The sequence below is a fragment of the Bombina bombina genome, chromosome 2 (assembly GCF_027579735.1).
Source record: "Bombina bombina isolate aBomBom1 chromosome 2, aBomBom1.pri, whole genome shotgun sequence".
NCBI lineage: Eukaryota > Metazoa > Chordata > Amphibia > Anura > Bombinatoridae > Bombina > Bombina bombina.
In genome coordinates, this window is record NC_069500.1 from 570,094,572 (window position 1) to 570,110,229 (window position 15,658).

The 15,658-nt window shown below is 40.4% G+C and overlaps 1 protein-coding gene across 1 annotated transcript in view; it reads left to right on the forward strand.

Annotated features, from left to right (window-relative positions):
• KIF27 (kinesin family member 27) overlaps nt 1-15,658 on the forward strand; it is a 489,881-nt gene that overhangs the window by 221,884 nt on the left and 252,339 nt on the right. Inside the window, 2 exon segments of the mRNA XM_053702449.1 lie at nt 13,555-13,668; nt 14,218-14,394. Coding sequence (XP_053558424.1) covers nt 13,555-13,668; nt 14,218-14,394 — 291 coding nt within the window.

Genomic DNA, 15,658 nt, shown 5'->3' on the forward strand with positions numbered 1-15,658 from the left:
CCCATACAAAGATCTTGTTGGTGTTTCTTCGATCCCACGTTTGGAAGGTCAATTTGGAGAAAAGTTATCTTGTTCCAACTACAAGAATGATATTCTTAGGAACCATTATAGATTCTCTATCAATGAAAATATTTCTGACAAAGGTCAGAAGAGCCAAGATTCTGCCGGCTTGCCTGTCACTATAGTCGGCGGCATGACCATCAGTGGCCCAATGCATGGAGGTAATCGGGTTGATGGTGGTTCCATTTGAGACCTCTGTAGCTATGCATGCTTGCTCAGTGGAACAGGGATTATACAGATCTATCTCAGAGAATAGTTCTGGATCAATCAACAAGGGACTCCCTACCGTGGTGACTGTCAGAAGAACATCTGTCCCAGGGGACCCTCTTGGGTAATCATGACCACGGATGCCAGCCTGTTGGGTTGGGGAGCAGTCTGGGATTCGTTGAAGGCGCAGGGACTTTGGTCTCAGGAGGAATCTGCTCTCCCCATAAACATTCTGAAGTTGAGAGCGATTTTCAATGCCTTGATGGCTTGGCCTCAGCTGGCCCTAGCCCAGTCTATCAGGTTTCAGGCGGACAACATAACCTCAGTGGCCTACATCAACCACCAAGGGGGAAATCAGAGTAACTTAGCCATGAAGGAGGTGGCACGGATCATCCAGTGGGCGGAGGCTCACATTTGCTGTCTATCTGCCATCCACATTCCAGGAGTGGACAGTTGGGAGGCGGATTTTCTGAGCAGACAGACCTTTTATCCCGAGGAGTGGAAACTTCATCCGTAAGTGTTCTCCTGGTTAACAACCAAATGGGGGTTACCAGAATTGGATCTGATGGCGTCTCGTCAGAACACCAAGCTCCCAAAATACTGTTCGAGATTGAGAGATCCTCAAGCCTTTCTGATAGATGCTCTGGCAGTTCCTTGGAACTTCAGGTTGGCATATCTCTTTCCTCCATTTGCTCTCCTTCCGCGAGTCATCGCTCGGATAAAGCAGGAGAGCGCATCAGTGATTCTAATAGCTCCTGCATGGCCTTGCAGGATCTGGTATGCAGATCTAGTAGAGATGTCGTCTCTACCCCCGTGGAGACTACCGCTGAGGAAGGACCTTCTGCTTCAGGGGCCATTCCTTCATCCAAATCTAATTTCTCTGAAGCTGATTGCTTGAAGATTGAACGCTTGATTTTAGCTAAGCGGGGATTTTCCAAATCGGTCATTGAGACCATGGTTCAGGCTCGTAAGCCTGTCACTAGAAATATTTACCATAACATATGGCGTAAATATCTTTATTGGTGTGATTCTAAAGGATATTCTTGGAGCAAGGTCAGGATCCCAAGGATCTTATCTTTCTTTCATGTAATTAGCAAGAGTCCATGAGCTAGTGACGTATGGGATATACATTCCTACCAGGAGGGGCAAAGTTTCCCAAACCTTAAAATGCCTATAAATACACCCCTCACCACACCCACAATTCAGTTTTACAAACTTTGCCTCCGATGGAGGTGGTGAAGTAAGTTTGTGCTAGATTCTACGTTGATATGCGCTCCGCAGCAAGTTGGAGCCCGGTTTTCCTCTCAGCGTGCAGTGAATGTCAGAGGGATGTGAGGAGAGTATTGCCTATTTGAATGCAGTGATCTCCTTCTACGGGGTCTATTTCATAGGTTCTCTGTTATCGGTCGTAGAGATTCATCTCTTACCTCCCTTTTCAGATCGACGATATACTCTTATATATACCATTACCTCTGCTGATTCTCGTTTCAGTACTGGTTTGGCTTTCTACAAACATGTAGATGAGTGTCCTGGGGTAAGTAAATCTTATTTTCTGTGACACTCTAAGCTATGGTTGGGCACTTTGTTTATAAAGTTCTAAATATATGTATTCAAACATTTATTTGCCTTGACTCAGAATGTTCAACTTTCCTTATTTTTCAGACAGTCAGTTTCATATTTGGGATAATGCATTTGAATTAATCATTTTTTCTTACCTTCAAAAATTTGACTCTTTTTTCCCTGTGGGCTGTTAGGCTCGCGGGGGCTGAAAATGCTTCATTTTATTGCGTCATTCTTGGCGCGGACTTTTTTGGCGCAAAAATTATTTTCCGTTTCCGGCGTCATACGTGTCGCCGGAAGTTGCGTCATTTTTTGGACGTTATTTTGCGCCAAAAATGTCGGCGTTCCGGATGTGGCGTCATTTTTGGCGCCAAATAATATGGGCGTCTTATTTGGCGCTAAAAAATAAGGGCGTCGCTTTTGTCTCCACATTATTTAAGTCTTATTATTTCATTGCTTCTGGTTGCTAGAAGCTTGTTCTTTGGCATTTTTTCCCATTCCTGAAACTGTCATTTAAGGAATTTGATCAATTTTGCTTTATATGTTGTTTTTTCTCTTACATATTGCAAGATGTCTCACGTTGCATCTGAGTCAGAAGATACTACAGGAAAATCGCTGTCTAGTGCTGGAGCTACCAAGCTAAGTGTATCTGCTATAATTTTTGGTATCTGTTTCTCCAGCTGTTGTTTGTATTGCATGTCATGACAAACTTATTAATGCAGATAAAATTTCCTTTAGTACTGTTACATTACCTGTTGTTGTTCCGTCAACATCTAATTTTCAGAGTGTTCCTGATAAACATAAGAGATTTTATTTTTTAAATCCATTAAGAAGGCTATGTCTGTTATTTCTCCTTCTAGTTTACATAAAAGTCTTTTAAAACTTCTCTTTTTTCGGATGAATTTTTAAATGAACATCATCATTCTGATGCTGATAATGGTTCTTCTGGTTCAGAGGTTTCTGTCTCAGAGGTTGATGCTGATAAATCTTTGTATTTGTTCAAGATGGAATTTATTCGTTCTTTATTTAAAGAAGTATTAATTGCATTAGAAATAGAGGATTCTGGTCCTCTTGATACTAAATCTAAACGTTTAAATAAGGTTTTTAAATCTCCTTTAGTTATTCCAGAAGTGTTTAATCTCCCTGATGCTATTTCTGAAGTAATTTCCAGGGAATGGAATAATTTGGGTAATTCTTTTACTCCTTCTAAACGTTTAAGCAATTATATCCTGTGCCATCTGACAGATTAGAGTTTTTTGGGACAAAATCCCTAAGGTTATGGGGCTGTCTCTACTCCTGCTAAATGTGCTACTATTCCTACGGCAGATAGTACTTCATTTAAGGATCCTTTAGATAGGAAAATTGAATCCTTTCTAAGAAAAGCTTACTTATGTTCAGGTAATCTTCTTAGACCTGCTATATTTTTAGCGGATGTTGCTGCAGCTTCAACTTTTTGGTTAGAAGCTTTAGCGCAACAAGTAACAGATCATAATTCTATAGCATTATTATTATTCTATAACATGCTAATAATTTTATTGGTGATACCATCTTTTGATATCATTAGAGTTGATGTCAGGTATATGTCTCTAGCTATTTTAGCTAGAAAAGCTTTATGGATTTAACTTGGAATGCTGATATGTCTTCTAAGTCAACTTTGCTTTCCCTTTCTTTCCAGGGTAATAAATTATTATCTCAACTGTTTCTGGAAGGAAGGGAACTTTTTTTTAAAGGATAAAAAATCTAAGGTAAATTTAGGTCTAATAATCATTTTCGTTCCTTTCCTCACAATAAGGAACAAAAGCCTGATCCTTCATCCTCAGGAGCGGTATCAGTTTGGAAACTATTTCCAGTTTGGAATATATCCAAGCCTTATAGAAAACCTATAGCCAGCTCCTAAGTACCCATGAAGGTGCGGACCTTATTCCAGCTCAGCTGGTATGGGGCAGATTACGTTTTCTTCAAAGAAATTTGGATCAATTCCGTTCTCAATTTCTGGTTTCAGAACATTGTTTCAGAAAGGTACAGAATTGGCTTCAGTTAAGGCCTCCTGCTAAGAGATTTTTTTCTTTCCCGTGTCCCAGTTAACACAGCAAAGGCTCAGCATTTCTGAAATGTTTTTCAGATCTAGAGTTGGCTGGAGTAATTATGCCAGTTCCAGTTCTGGAACAGGGGCTGGGGTTTTATTTTATCTCTTCATTGTACCAAAGAAGGTCAATTCCTTCAGACCAGTTCCGGATCTATCAATATTGAATCGTTATGTAAGGATACCAACATTCAAGATGGTTACTGTAGGACTATCCTGCCTTTTGTTTAGCAAGGGCATTATATGTCTACAATAGATTTACAGGATGTGTATCTGCATATTCCGATTCATCCAGATCACTTTTAGTGTCTGAGATTCTCTTTTTAGACAAGCATTACCAGTTTTGTGGCTCTACCGTTTGGCCTAGCCTCAGTTCCAAGAATTTTTTTCAAAGGTTCTCGGTGCCCTTCTTTCTGTAATCAGAGAACAGGGTTTTGGTATTTCCTTATTGGACGATATCTGGGTACTTGCTCGGTCTTTTCATTTTTGAAGAATCTCATACGAATTGACTTGTGTTGTTTCTTCAAGTTCATGGTTGGAGGATCAATTTACCAATCAGTTCATTGATTCCTCAGACAAGGGTAACCTTTTTAGGTTTCTAGATAGATTCAGTGTCTATGACTCTGTCCTTGTCAGACAAGAGAAGTTTAACATTGATATCAGCTTGTCAAAACCTTCAGTCACAATCATTCCCTTTGGTAGCCTTATGCATGGAAATTTTAGGTCTTAGGACTGCCGCATCAGATGCGATCTCCTTTGCTCGTTTTCACATGCGACCTCTTCAGCTCTGTATGCTGAACCAATGGTGCAGGGATTACTCAAAGATATCTCAATTAATATCTTTAAACCGATTATACGACACTCTCTGACATGGTGGACAGATCACCATCGTTTAGTTCAGGGGGCTTCTTTGTTCTTCCGACCTGGACTATAATCTCAACAGATGCAAGTCTTACAGGTTGGGGAGCTGTGTGGGGGTATCTGACGGCATAAGGGGTTTGGGAATCTCAGGAGGTGAGATTTCCGATCAATATTTTGGAACTCCGTGCAATTTTCAGAGCTCTTCAGTCTTGGCCTCTTCTGAAGAGAGAGTTGTTCGTTTGTTTTCAGATAGACAATGTCACAACTGTGGCATACATCAATCATCAAGGAGGGACTCACAGTCCTCTGGCTATGAAAGAAGTATCTCGAATTTTGGTTTGGGCGGAATCCAGCTCCTGTCTAATCTCTGCGGTTCATATCCCAGGTATGGACAATTGGAAAGCGGATTATCTCAGTCGCCAAACGTTGCACCTGGGCGAATGGTCTTCACCCAGAGGTATTTCCTCAGATTGTTCAAATGTGGGAACTCCCAGAAATAGATCTGATGGCTTCTCATCTAAACAAGAAACTTCCCTGGTATCTGTCCGGATCCCGGGATCCTCGGGCGGAGGCAGTGGATGCATTATCTCTTCCTTACAAGTGTCATCCTGCCTATATCTTTCTGCCTCTAGTTCTTCTTCCAAGGGTATTCTCCAATATTCTAAAGGAATGCTCGTTTGTCCTGCTGGTAGCTCCAGCATGGCCTCACAGGGTTTGGTATGCGGATCTTGTCCGGATGGCCTCTTGCCAGCTGTGGGCTCTTCCGTTAAGACCAGTCTTTCTGTCTCAAGGTTCTTTTTTCCATCAGGATCTCAAAACCTTAATTTTAAGGTGTGGAGTTTGAACGCTTGATTCTTGGTCAAAGAGGTTTCTCTGACTCTGTGATTGATACTATGTGACAGGCTCGTAAATCTGTATCTAGAGAGATATATTATAGAGTCTGGAAGACTTATATTTCTTCAGGATGGTTTAGATAAAGGTTTGTCCGTCAGTTTCTTGAAAGGCAAATCTCTGCTCTTTCTGTTCTTTTTCACAGAAGGATTGCTAATCTTCCTGATATTCATTGTTTTGTACAACCTTTGGTTCGTATAAAACTTGTCTTTAAGTCAATTTCTCCTCCTTGGAGTTTGAATTTGGTTCTGGGGGCTCTTCAAGCTCCTCCTTTTGAACCCATGCATTCTTTGGTCATTATATTACTTTCTTGGAAAGTTTTGTTTCTTTTGGCCATCTCTTCTGCCAGAAGAGTCTCTGAATTATCTACTCTTTTTTGTGAGTCTCCTTTTCTGATTTTGCATCAGGATAAGGCGGTGCTGCGAACTTCTTTTGAATTTTTTACCTAAGGTTGTGAATTCTAACAACATTAGTAGAGAAATTGTGGTTCCTTCATTATGTCCTAATCCTATGAATTCTAAGGAGAAATCATTGCATTCTTTGGATGCTGTTAGAGCTTTGTAATATTATGTTGAAGCTACTAAGTCTTTCCGAAAGACTTCTAGTCTATTTGTCATCTTTTCCGGTTCTAGAAAAGACCAGAAAGCTTCTGCCATTTTTTTGGCATCTTGGTTGAAATCTTTATTTCATCATGCCTATGTTGAGTCGGGTAACACTCCGCCTCAAAGGATTACAGCTCATTCTACTAGGTCAGTTTCTACTTCCTGGGCGTTTAAGAATGAAGCTTCGGTTGATCAGATTTGCAAAACAGCAACTTGGTCCTCTTTGCATACTTTTACTAAATTCTACCATTTTGATGTGTTTTCTTCTTCTGAAGCGGTTTTTGGTAGAAACGTACTTCAGGCAGTGGTTTCAGTTTGAATCTTCTGCTTATGTTTTTTCATTAAATTTTATTCTGGGTGTGGATTATTTTCAGCAGGAATTGGCTGTCTTTATTTTATCCCTCCCTCTCTAGTGACTCTTGTGTGGAAAGATCCACATCTTGGGTAATCATTATCCCATACGTCACTAGCTCATGGACTCTTGCTAATTACATGAAAGAAAACATAATTTATGTAAGAACTTACCTGATAAATTCATTTCTTTCATATTAGCAAGAGTCCATGAGGCCCGCCCTTTTTTGTGGTGGTTTTGATTTTTTTGTATAAAGCACAATTATTCCAATTCCTTATTTTATATGCTTTCGCACTTTTTTCTTATCACCCCACTTCTTGGCTATTCATTAAACTGAATTGTGGGTGTGGTGAGGGATGTATTTATAGGCATTTTAAGGTTTGGGAAACTTTGCCCCTCCTGGTAGGAATGTATATCCCATACGTCACTAGCTCATGGACTCTTGCTAATATGAAAGAAATGAATTTATCAGGTAAGTTCTTACATAAATTATGTTTTTCTCCAGGAAGGCCTTGATAAGGGGTTATCTGTCATTACCTCTAAGGTTCAGATTTCTGCTCTATTCATTCTGCTGCACAAGCATCTGGCGGACATGCCGGATGTACAGTCCTTTTGTCAGGCCCTGGTCAGAATCAGACCTGTGTTTAAATCAGTTGCTCCTCCTTGGAACCTTAACCTTGTTCTTAAAAGTTTTACAATAGGCTCCGTTTGAGCCTATGCATTCCATAGATATTAAGTTATTATCTTGGAAGGTTTTGTTTCTTACTGCTATTTCTTCTGCTCAGAGGATTTCTGAACTCTCAGCTTTGCAGTATGCAGATAAGGCAGTTCTCCGTACCAAGTTTGATTTTCTTCCTAAAGTTGTTTCGGACAGGAATATTAATCAGGAAATTGTTGTTCCTTCTATCTGTCCTAATCCTTCTCATAAAGAACGTTTTTTGCACAACTAAGACGTTGTGTGGGCTCTTAAGTTCTATCTGCAGGCTACGAAGGACTTTCGTCAATCTTCTGCACTGTTTGTTTGCTTATCTGGAAAACGTAAGGGTCAGAAAGCTACTGCCACTTCTCTTTCTCTCTGGTTGAGAACTATTATTTGTTTTTCATATGAGACTGCTGGACAGCAGCCTCCTGAGAGAATTACAGCTCATTCCACTAGGGCGGTTTCTTCTTCTTGGGCCTTCAAAAACATGGCCTCTGTAGAACAGATTTGTAAGGCTGCGACCTGGTCTTCTTTGCACACTTTTTCTAAATTATATAAATTTGATACTTTTGCCTCAGCTGAGGCTTCTTTTGGAAGAAAGGTTCTTCAAGCAGTGGTGCCTTCTGTTTAGGTTACCTGTCTTGTACCTCCCTAATCACCTGTGTCCTCTAACTTGGGTATTGATTCCCAACAGTAATTGATGATCCGTGGACTCACTGTGTCTTAAGAAAGAAAACAAAATGTATGCATACCTGATACATTTATTTATTTATTGACACAGTGAGTCCATGGCCCTCCCTGTTTTCAGACAATTTTTTTTATATAAACCTCAGGCACCTTTCCACCTTTGTGTTATTTCCTTTCTCTCCTTTTCCTTTGGCCGAATGACTGGGGGTTGTGGGAAGGGAAGTGATACTTAACAACTTTGCTTTGGTGCTCTTTGTCTCCTCCTGCTGGCCAGGAGCGATATCCCATCAGTAATTGATGATCCGTGGACTCACCGTGTCAAGAAATAAATACATTTATCAGATAAGCATAAATTTTGTTTCTTTTACAAGATATACCGAGTCCACGGGTTTCATCCTTTACTTGTGGGATATATTCCTCCTGCTAACAGGAAGTGGCAAAGAGCACCACAGCAGAGCTGCTATATAGCTCCTCCCTTAACTCCTCCCCCCAGTCATTCTCTTTGCCTATGCTAGCAATAGGAAGGGTAAAGTTTATGTGGTGATAAAAAGATAGTTTAGTTTTTCTTCAATCAAGCATTTTTTATTTTAAATGGTACCGGTGAGTACTGTTTTTACTCTGGCATGACATGGAAGAAGAATCATGCCCTGAGTCTGATGATCTTAGTAGTAGTAACTAAGATCGATTTTCGTTCCCACAAGTTTTGCTGAGGAAGTACAGGAGAAGTCTTCAGTATGGGGGAACGATTTCTTGCTGCAAGCAATATCAAGGTATGTGCAGTCATTTCCATTCTGAGGAGACCTGATATATCAGAATTTGGCTGACATATTCCCCATGCGGGGCAAGGGTAAGCAGTATTCCTTTTTAGAGGGTAGTACTGTAGTAACCTGTGTATTATTATCCCATTCTAGATAACATGGGATACTTAAGGGCTACGTGGTTTAGACACTGGGGCAGCCTAGGAAACACCTAATGTTAAACGATTATGGGGTTTATTGAGGCTAAATTGAATATTTTCTGTGGGGTTCACATGGCATGTTTATTACAAAAAAGCAGTGTGTACATATGTTTATTGGTAAAACGCTTCCCATGCGGTTTTCTCAAGTTTTGGCTCATCAGACATGATGGGCGGGGCCTAATTTTGCGCTTCAGTGTGCAGTTAGTTTCTGGAGAGGTAACAGCCATTAGCTCCGGTTGGAAACCGACTGTAAGGCTGTACTTTGGAGTGGGACCGAATCGTTTTGACAGGTCTTGGGGGCAGGTAGGCGCCACAGCAGAGCTGTGGCGAGGTGTAGAAGTCATTAAGTGAAATTTGTCTGCAGATCGTTTTTACTGCCTAATTTCCTAAAATAAAATTTTTACTCTCCTATTACTTGTGGTGCAATATTCAATAGCACATTAGGCTCTAATAACAACAAAATTGTTGATTTTGATTATCATTTTAACGACTTTGCAAAAACAGTGTACACTTTTTATTCTTAAAGGCGCAGTAACCGTTTTTGTGCTGAATTGTTTTTTCACATATAGTAAAGATTGGGAACGACTTGTGCTGTTATTACTAGTCTGTACAACATATCTGACATGGGAAGTCAGTGTTCTATGTGTTTAGAAGCCAAAGTGGAACCCCCTCTTACATTGTGCACTTCTTGTACTGAAAGGGCCTTACACTGTAAGGATCACATTTTAAATAAAGAAAGTGGGCCTCAGGATGGTTCTCAGTCTACAGAGAATCAGGATATGCCATCTAATTTTCCCCAAGTGTCACAGCCTTTAACGCCCACGCAAGCGACGCAAAGTACTTCTAGTGCGTCTACTTCTTTTACTTTGCAAGATATGGCTGCAGTCATGTCTACTACCCTTACAGAGGTATTGTCTAAACTGCCAGGTTTGCAGGGTAAACGACATAGGTCAGATATTAATGCAAATACTGAACCCTCTGATGCCTTAGTGGCTATTTCCGATGTAAACTCCCAATGCTCTGATTTGGGGGTTAGGGATTTTATGTCTGAGGGGGAAATTTCAGAGTCAGGAAATTTATTACCTCAGACAGATTCAGACTTTATGTCCTTTAAATTTAAATTGGAACACCTCCGCTTATTGATCAGGGAGGTTCTGGCGACTCTGGATGATTGTGACCCTATAACGATTCCCGCAGAAAAATTGTGTAAAATGGACAAATATTTGGAAGTACCTACTTACATGGATGTTTTTCCTGTTCCTAAGAGAATTTCCGAAATTGTTAAGAAGGAATGGGATAGACCAGGTATACCGTTTTCTCCCCCTCCTAATTTTAGAAAAATGTTTCCCATATCTGACACCATGCAGGATTTTTGGCAATTGATTCCCAAGGTGGAGGGAGCTATATCTACTCTAGCTAAGCGTACAACTATACCCATTGAGGACAGTTGTGCTTTTAAAGACCCTATGGATAAAAAATTAGAGGGTCTTCTAAAGAAAATTTTTGTTCACCAGGATTAGACACCTTAAGAGGACATTTTAGTCAGAATTAAGGCTCTTAAATTAGCTAATTCTTTTATGACTGATGCTGCTTTTCAAATTGCAAAGTTAGCAGCGAAAAACACAGGCTTTGCCATTGTAGCGCGTAGAGCGTTATGGTTAAAGTCATGGTCGGCTGACGTATCGTCTAAATCTAAGCTTTTGTCTATTCCCTTCAAAGGTAAGACCCTATTTGGGCCTGAACTGAAGGAAATAATCTCTGACATTACTGTAGGTAAGGGTCACGCCCTACCTCAAGACAAGCCCCTCAAGATGAGTAAACAAAATAATTTTCATTCCTTTCGAAATTTTAAAGGAACTTCCTCTGCTTCCTCTTCCTCCACTAAGCAGGAAGGGAACTTTGCGCAAGGTCTTTGCTCAGGCTTGGGCAAGGGATGTACAGGATCCCTGGGGATTGGAGATTGTGACCCAGGGGTATCAGTTGGAATTCAAGGACATCCCCCCAAGGGGAAGATTTCATCTTTCAAGATTGTCTGTAGACCAGACAAAAAGAGAGGCGTTCTTACGCTGTGTAAAAGACCTCTACACCATGGGTGTAATTTGCCCAGTTCCAGATCGGGAACGAGGGCAGGGGTTCTATTCAAACCTATTTGTGGTTCCCAAAAAAGAGGGAACCTTCAGACCAATTTTAGATCTCAAATGTCTAAACAAGTTCCTCAGAGTCCCATCAAGATGGAGACCATTCGTACAATTCTGCCTATGATCCAGGAGGGTCAATACATGACCACGGTGGATCTGAAGGATGCGTACCTTCACATCCCTATCCACAAGGATCATCATCAGTTCCTGCAATTTGCATTTCAGGACAAACATCAGTTTGTGGCCCTTCCCTTCGGGTTGGCCACGGCTCCCAGGATCTTCACAAAGGTTCTAGGGTCTTTTCTAGCTGTTCTCAGGCCGCGAGGCATAGCGGTTGCGCCCTATCTGGACGATATCTTGATCCAGGCGTCAACCTATCATCTGTCCAAATCTCACACAGACATCGTGTTGTCATTTCTGAGAACTCACGGTTGGAAAGTGAATATAGAGAAGAGTTCACTAGTTCCACAGACAAGAGTTCCATTCCTGGGAACTCTGATAGACTCAGCAAACATGAAAATATTTCTGAAGTCAGAAAATCAAAGATTCTAAATACTTGCAGGGCTCTGCAGTCCATTCATCGGCCATCAGTGGCTCAGTGTATGGAAGTCATCGGACTAATGGTAGCGGCAATGGATATCATCCCGTTTGCTCCCTTTCATCTCAGACCACTACAACTGTGCATGCTCAGTCAGTGGAATGGGGATTATGCAAATTTATCTCCTCAGATAAATCTGGACCAAGAGACTAGAGACTCTCTTCGGTGGTGGCTGTCGCAGGACAATCTGTCCCAAGGGATGTGCTTCCGCAGGCCATCTTGGTTAATAGTAACGACGGACGCCAGTCTTCTGGGCTGGGGTGCAGTCTGGAATTCCCTGAAGGCTCAGGGTGTGTGGACTCAGGCGGAGTCTCAATTGCCAATCATTATTCTGGAACTGAGAGCGATATTCAACGTGCTGCTAGTGTGGCCTCGGCCAAATTCATAAGATTCCAGTTGGACAATATCACAACGGTGGCATATATCAATCATCAGGGAGGAACAAGGAGTTCTCTAGCGATGATAGAAGTATCAAAGATAATTTGATGGGTGGAGGCTCACTCTTGCCATCTGTCTGCAATCTATATTCCAGGAGTAGAAAACTGGGAAGCGGATTTTCTAAGTCGTCAGACTTTTCATCCGGGGGAGTGGGAACTCCACCCGGAGGTGTTTGCAACCTTGACTCATCAATGGGGCACACCGGAATTGGATCTGATGGCATCTCGGCATCTGTGTCCGAATCCAGTTTCGAAGAAGGAACGTTTGTTACACAACCTAGATGTGGTCCGTGCTTTAAAATTCTATTTAGAAGCAACAAAGGATTTCAGACAGACATCATCCTTGTTTGTCGTTTATTCTGGTATGAGGAGAGGGCAGAAAGCTACTGCTACCTCTCTTTCCTTTTGGCTGAAAAGCATCATCCGATTGGCTTATGAGACTGCCGGATGGCAGCCTCCTGAACGAATTACAGCTCACTCTACTAGAGCTGTGGCTTCCACATGGGCCTTCAAGAACGAGGCTTCTGTTGATCAGATCTGCAAGGCAGCGACTTGGTCTTCTCTGCATACTTTTGCCAAATTTTACAAATTCGATACTTATGCTTCTTCGGAGGCTGTTTTTGGGAGAAAGGTTTTGCAAGCTGTGGTGCCTTCCGTTTAGGTAACCTGACTTGTTCCCTCCCTTCATCCGTGTCCTAAAGCTTTGGTATTGGTTCCCACAAGTAAGGATGAAGCCGTGGACCGGACACACCAATGTAGGAGAAAACAGAATTTATGTTTACCTGATAAATTTCTTTCTCCTACGGTGTGTCCGGTCCACGGCCCGCCCTGGCTTTTAGTCAGGTTTAACATTTTTATTTCTGTACACTACAGTCACCACGGCACCCTATAGTTTCTCCTTTTTCTCCTAACTGTCGGTCGAATGACTGGGGGGCGGAGCCAGAGGGGGGGCTATATGGACAGCTTTGCTGTGTGCTCTCTTTGCCATTTCCTGTAGGGGAAGAGAATATCCCACAAGTAAGGATGAAGCCGTGGACCGGACACACCGTAGGAGAAAGAAATTTATCAGGTAAAGATAAATTCTGTTTTTATATTTTAGTAGACCTACTTTTAATACAAAAATATTTGTGTTTAATATATGCACTAATTGTATCACATACTTCTCAACATTTGTCATTTAATTTCATTGGACATCACTTTTTTAATAATAATGTATGCTTTTATTATTTTCATGATTGGAGAAATATGTCCACCAATACAGCTGCAGAAGGTTTTCCTCGTCACTGAGCTGTATAATTTGTACACAAGTATTCATTCCCTGTTAGCATTGATATGTATTTAAACATGTTTCCTTGCAAAATATTTATCATATGGTTAATAGTACATCAAATAAACATTTATGTTTACATTTATCTTTCAGGAGCTCCAGTTAAAAACTGAGCAGCAGAAGAAGATATTAAAACTGAAAAATGAAGAAATTGCATCAATTAAAAGGAGGAAGAGTGTTCCTGGAATTCAAGACCAAATCCAGCAAGTGAGGACCCACAAACTCATAGATAATATAAAACTGATGATACCAGTGCTATTAAACTAACTTTCTGTCAAGTAGTAGGGCACTAGCTGAAGCGCTGATAAAAGTAAATTTATAGAGATTAAATAAGCTTTATGAAGGTCACCTATCAAACAGTTTAGTGGTTATACTTAACATAGCTTTTATATAAAGGGTTTTAATCAGGGAATTAGTTGAGGCCTTTTATGAGCCTATCTAGGGTTATCTTTCAACAAATAATACTAAAGGAACAAAGTAAGTTTGATGATAAAAGCAAATTGGAAAGTTGTTTAAAATTGCATGCCATCATGAAAGTTTATATTTGAATATACTGTCCCTTTAATGACAAACTATTGATGCATCTTTTATTAAGATGTTTCTTTTATTTTAAAAATATGACATAAATCAGAAAATATACACTCAGGAATTAATCCTATTGCATGAAGACAAAAATTGTGATGACCTCTTACCGTATAGATTTTTGAAAACAGTCATATCTGGGGGGTTTTGTTCAATTTTTATCATTTGATATAGAAATTGGAAGAGCAAAAGAAATGGCTTGATGAGGAGGTTGAGAAGGTCTTGAAAGAGCGACAAACTCTTGAGGAACTGGAAGAAGATTTAAAGAAAAGGGAAGAGAGTATTGCAAAGAAAGAAAACCTTCTGAAAGAGAGGGGTCAGCTTGAAATAAAAAAGCTTAGATCCAGTCAGGTATGTTTTGTAATAATAAGCTTTAACATATATTATAGTGTATGCCTCTGTGCTGAGCACTACACTATATACTCTTTGAAGCCTCATCTGTATATTTATTAAATAAAGGAGAATAAAACAGAGGCTCCATAACAGCACTCGTGCATCAAAACTGTTCATTTTTATTCACCATGGTATATGCCACCTTAAAAGAAAAGCAAATAAGAACACTGATATATAATGGGTTACTTATGCAGTAGAAAATAAGTTATTTAATTACACAAAATGCACCAGGGATTAACTGATGGTATGAGTTGCAAGTTAAAGGGACAGTCTACACCAGAATTGTTATTGTTTAAAAAGATAGATAATCCCTTTATTACCCATTCCCTAGTTTTGCATAACCAACACAGTGATATAAATACACTTTTTACCTCTGTGAATACCTTGTATCTTAGCCTCTGCAAATTGCCCCCTTATTTCAGTTCTTTTGACAGACATCCATTTTAGCCAAACAGAGCTGGCTCACTGGAACTCCACGTGAGTGAGCACAGTGTTATCTATATGACACACATAAACTAACACCCTCTAGTGGTAAAAAACTGTCAAAATGCCCTGAGAGAAGAGGCTGCCTTCAAGGTCTTAGAAATTGGCATATGAACCTCCTAGGTTTAGCTTTCAACTAAGAATACCAAGAGAACAAAGCAAACTTGGTGATAAAAGTAAATTAGAAAATTGTTTAAAATTGCATTCTCTATCGGAATCATGAAAGTTTTTTTTGGACTAGACTGTCCCTTTAAATACAATAGGAATCATGAAATACTTAGCTCAAGAGTCTACAAAGTCTCTAAAGTATAGATAGTCCATTCTATGAAGTCTGGGCTTGGCTGTACTCCTTTCCTTTTATATGCCTTGACTTGCCAGTCATCCACTGGGATACTTATCTGCAGATACACTTGCAGTAACTCCACGCCGTGCAGCCAGCATGCTCAGTGATAGCCCAAACACGGGAGGGCTGTGTTCTCAAAATGCAGCTGAGTATCCTCGATTAATCCGAGCTGCGGAGAAGTTAGTTCATATATGGCCATTATTGTAAAATGTATCTGGTAAGCCATTATGAACTTAACAGCACATTATATGACAATTTTGATGCACTGTCTGAACGTGAGAAGTACATCATTCCTTGTGTATCTTCTGATAGAGAGGAAATTATCTTGCATGGTATTCCAGCTACTAAAAAGCTGACTTCATGCCTGCATGTATTATTCAGTCTGAAAGATACTTT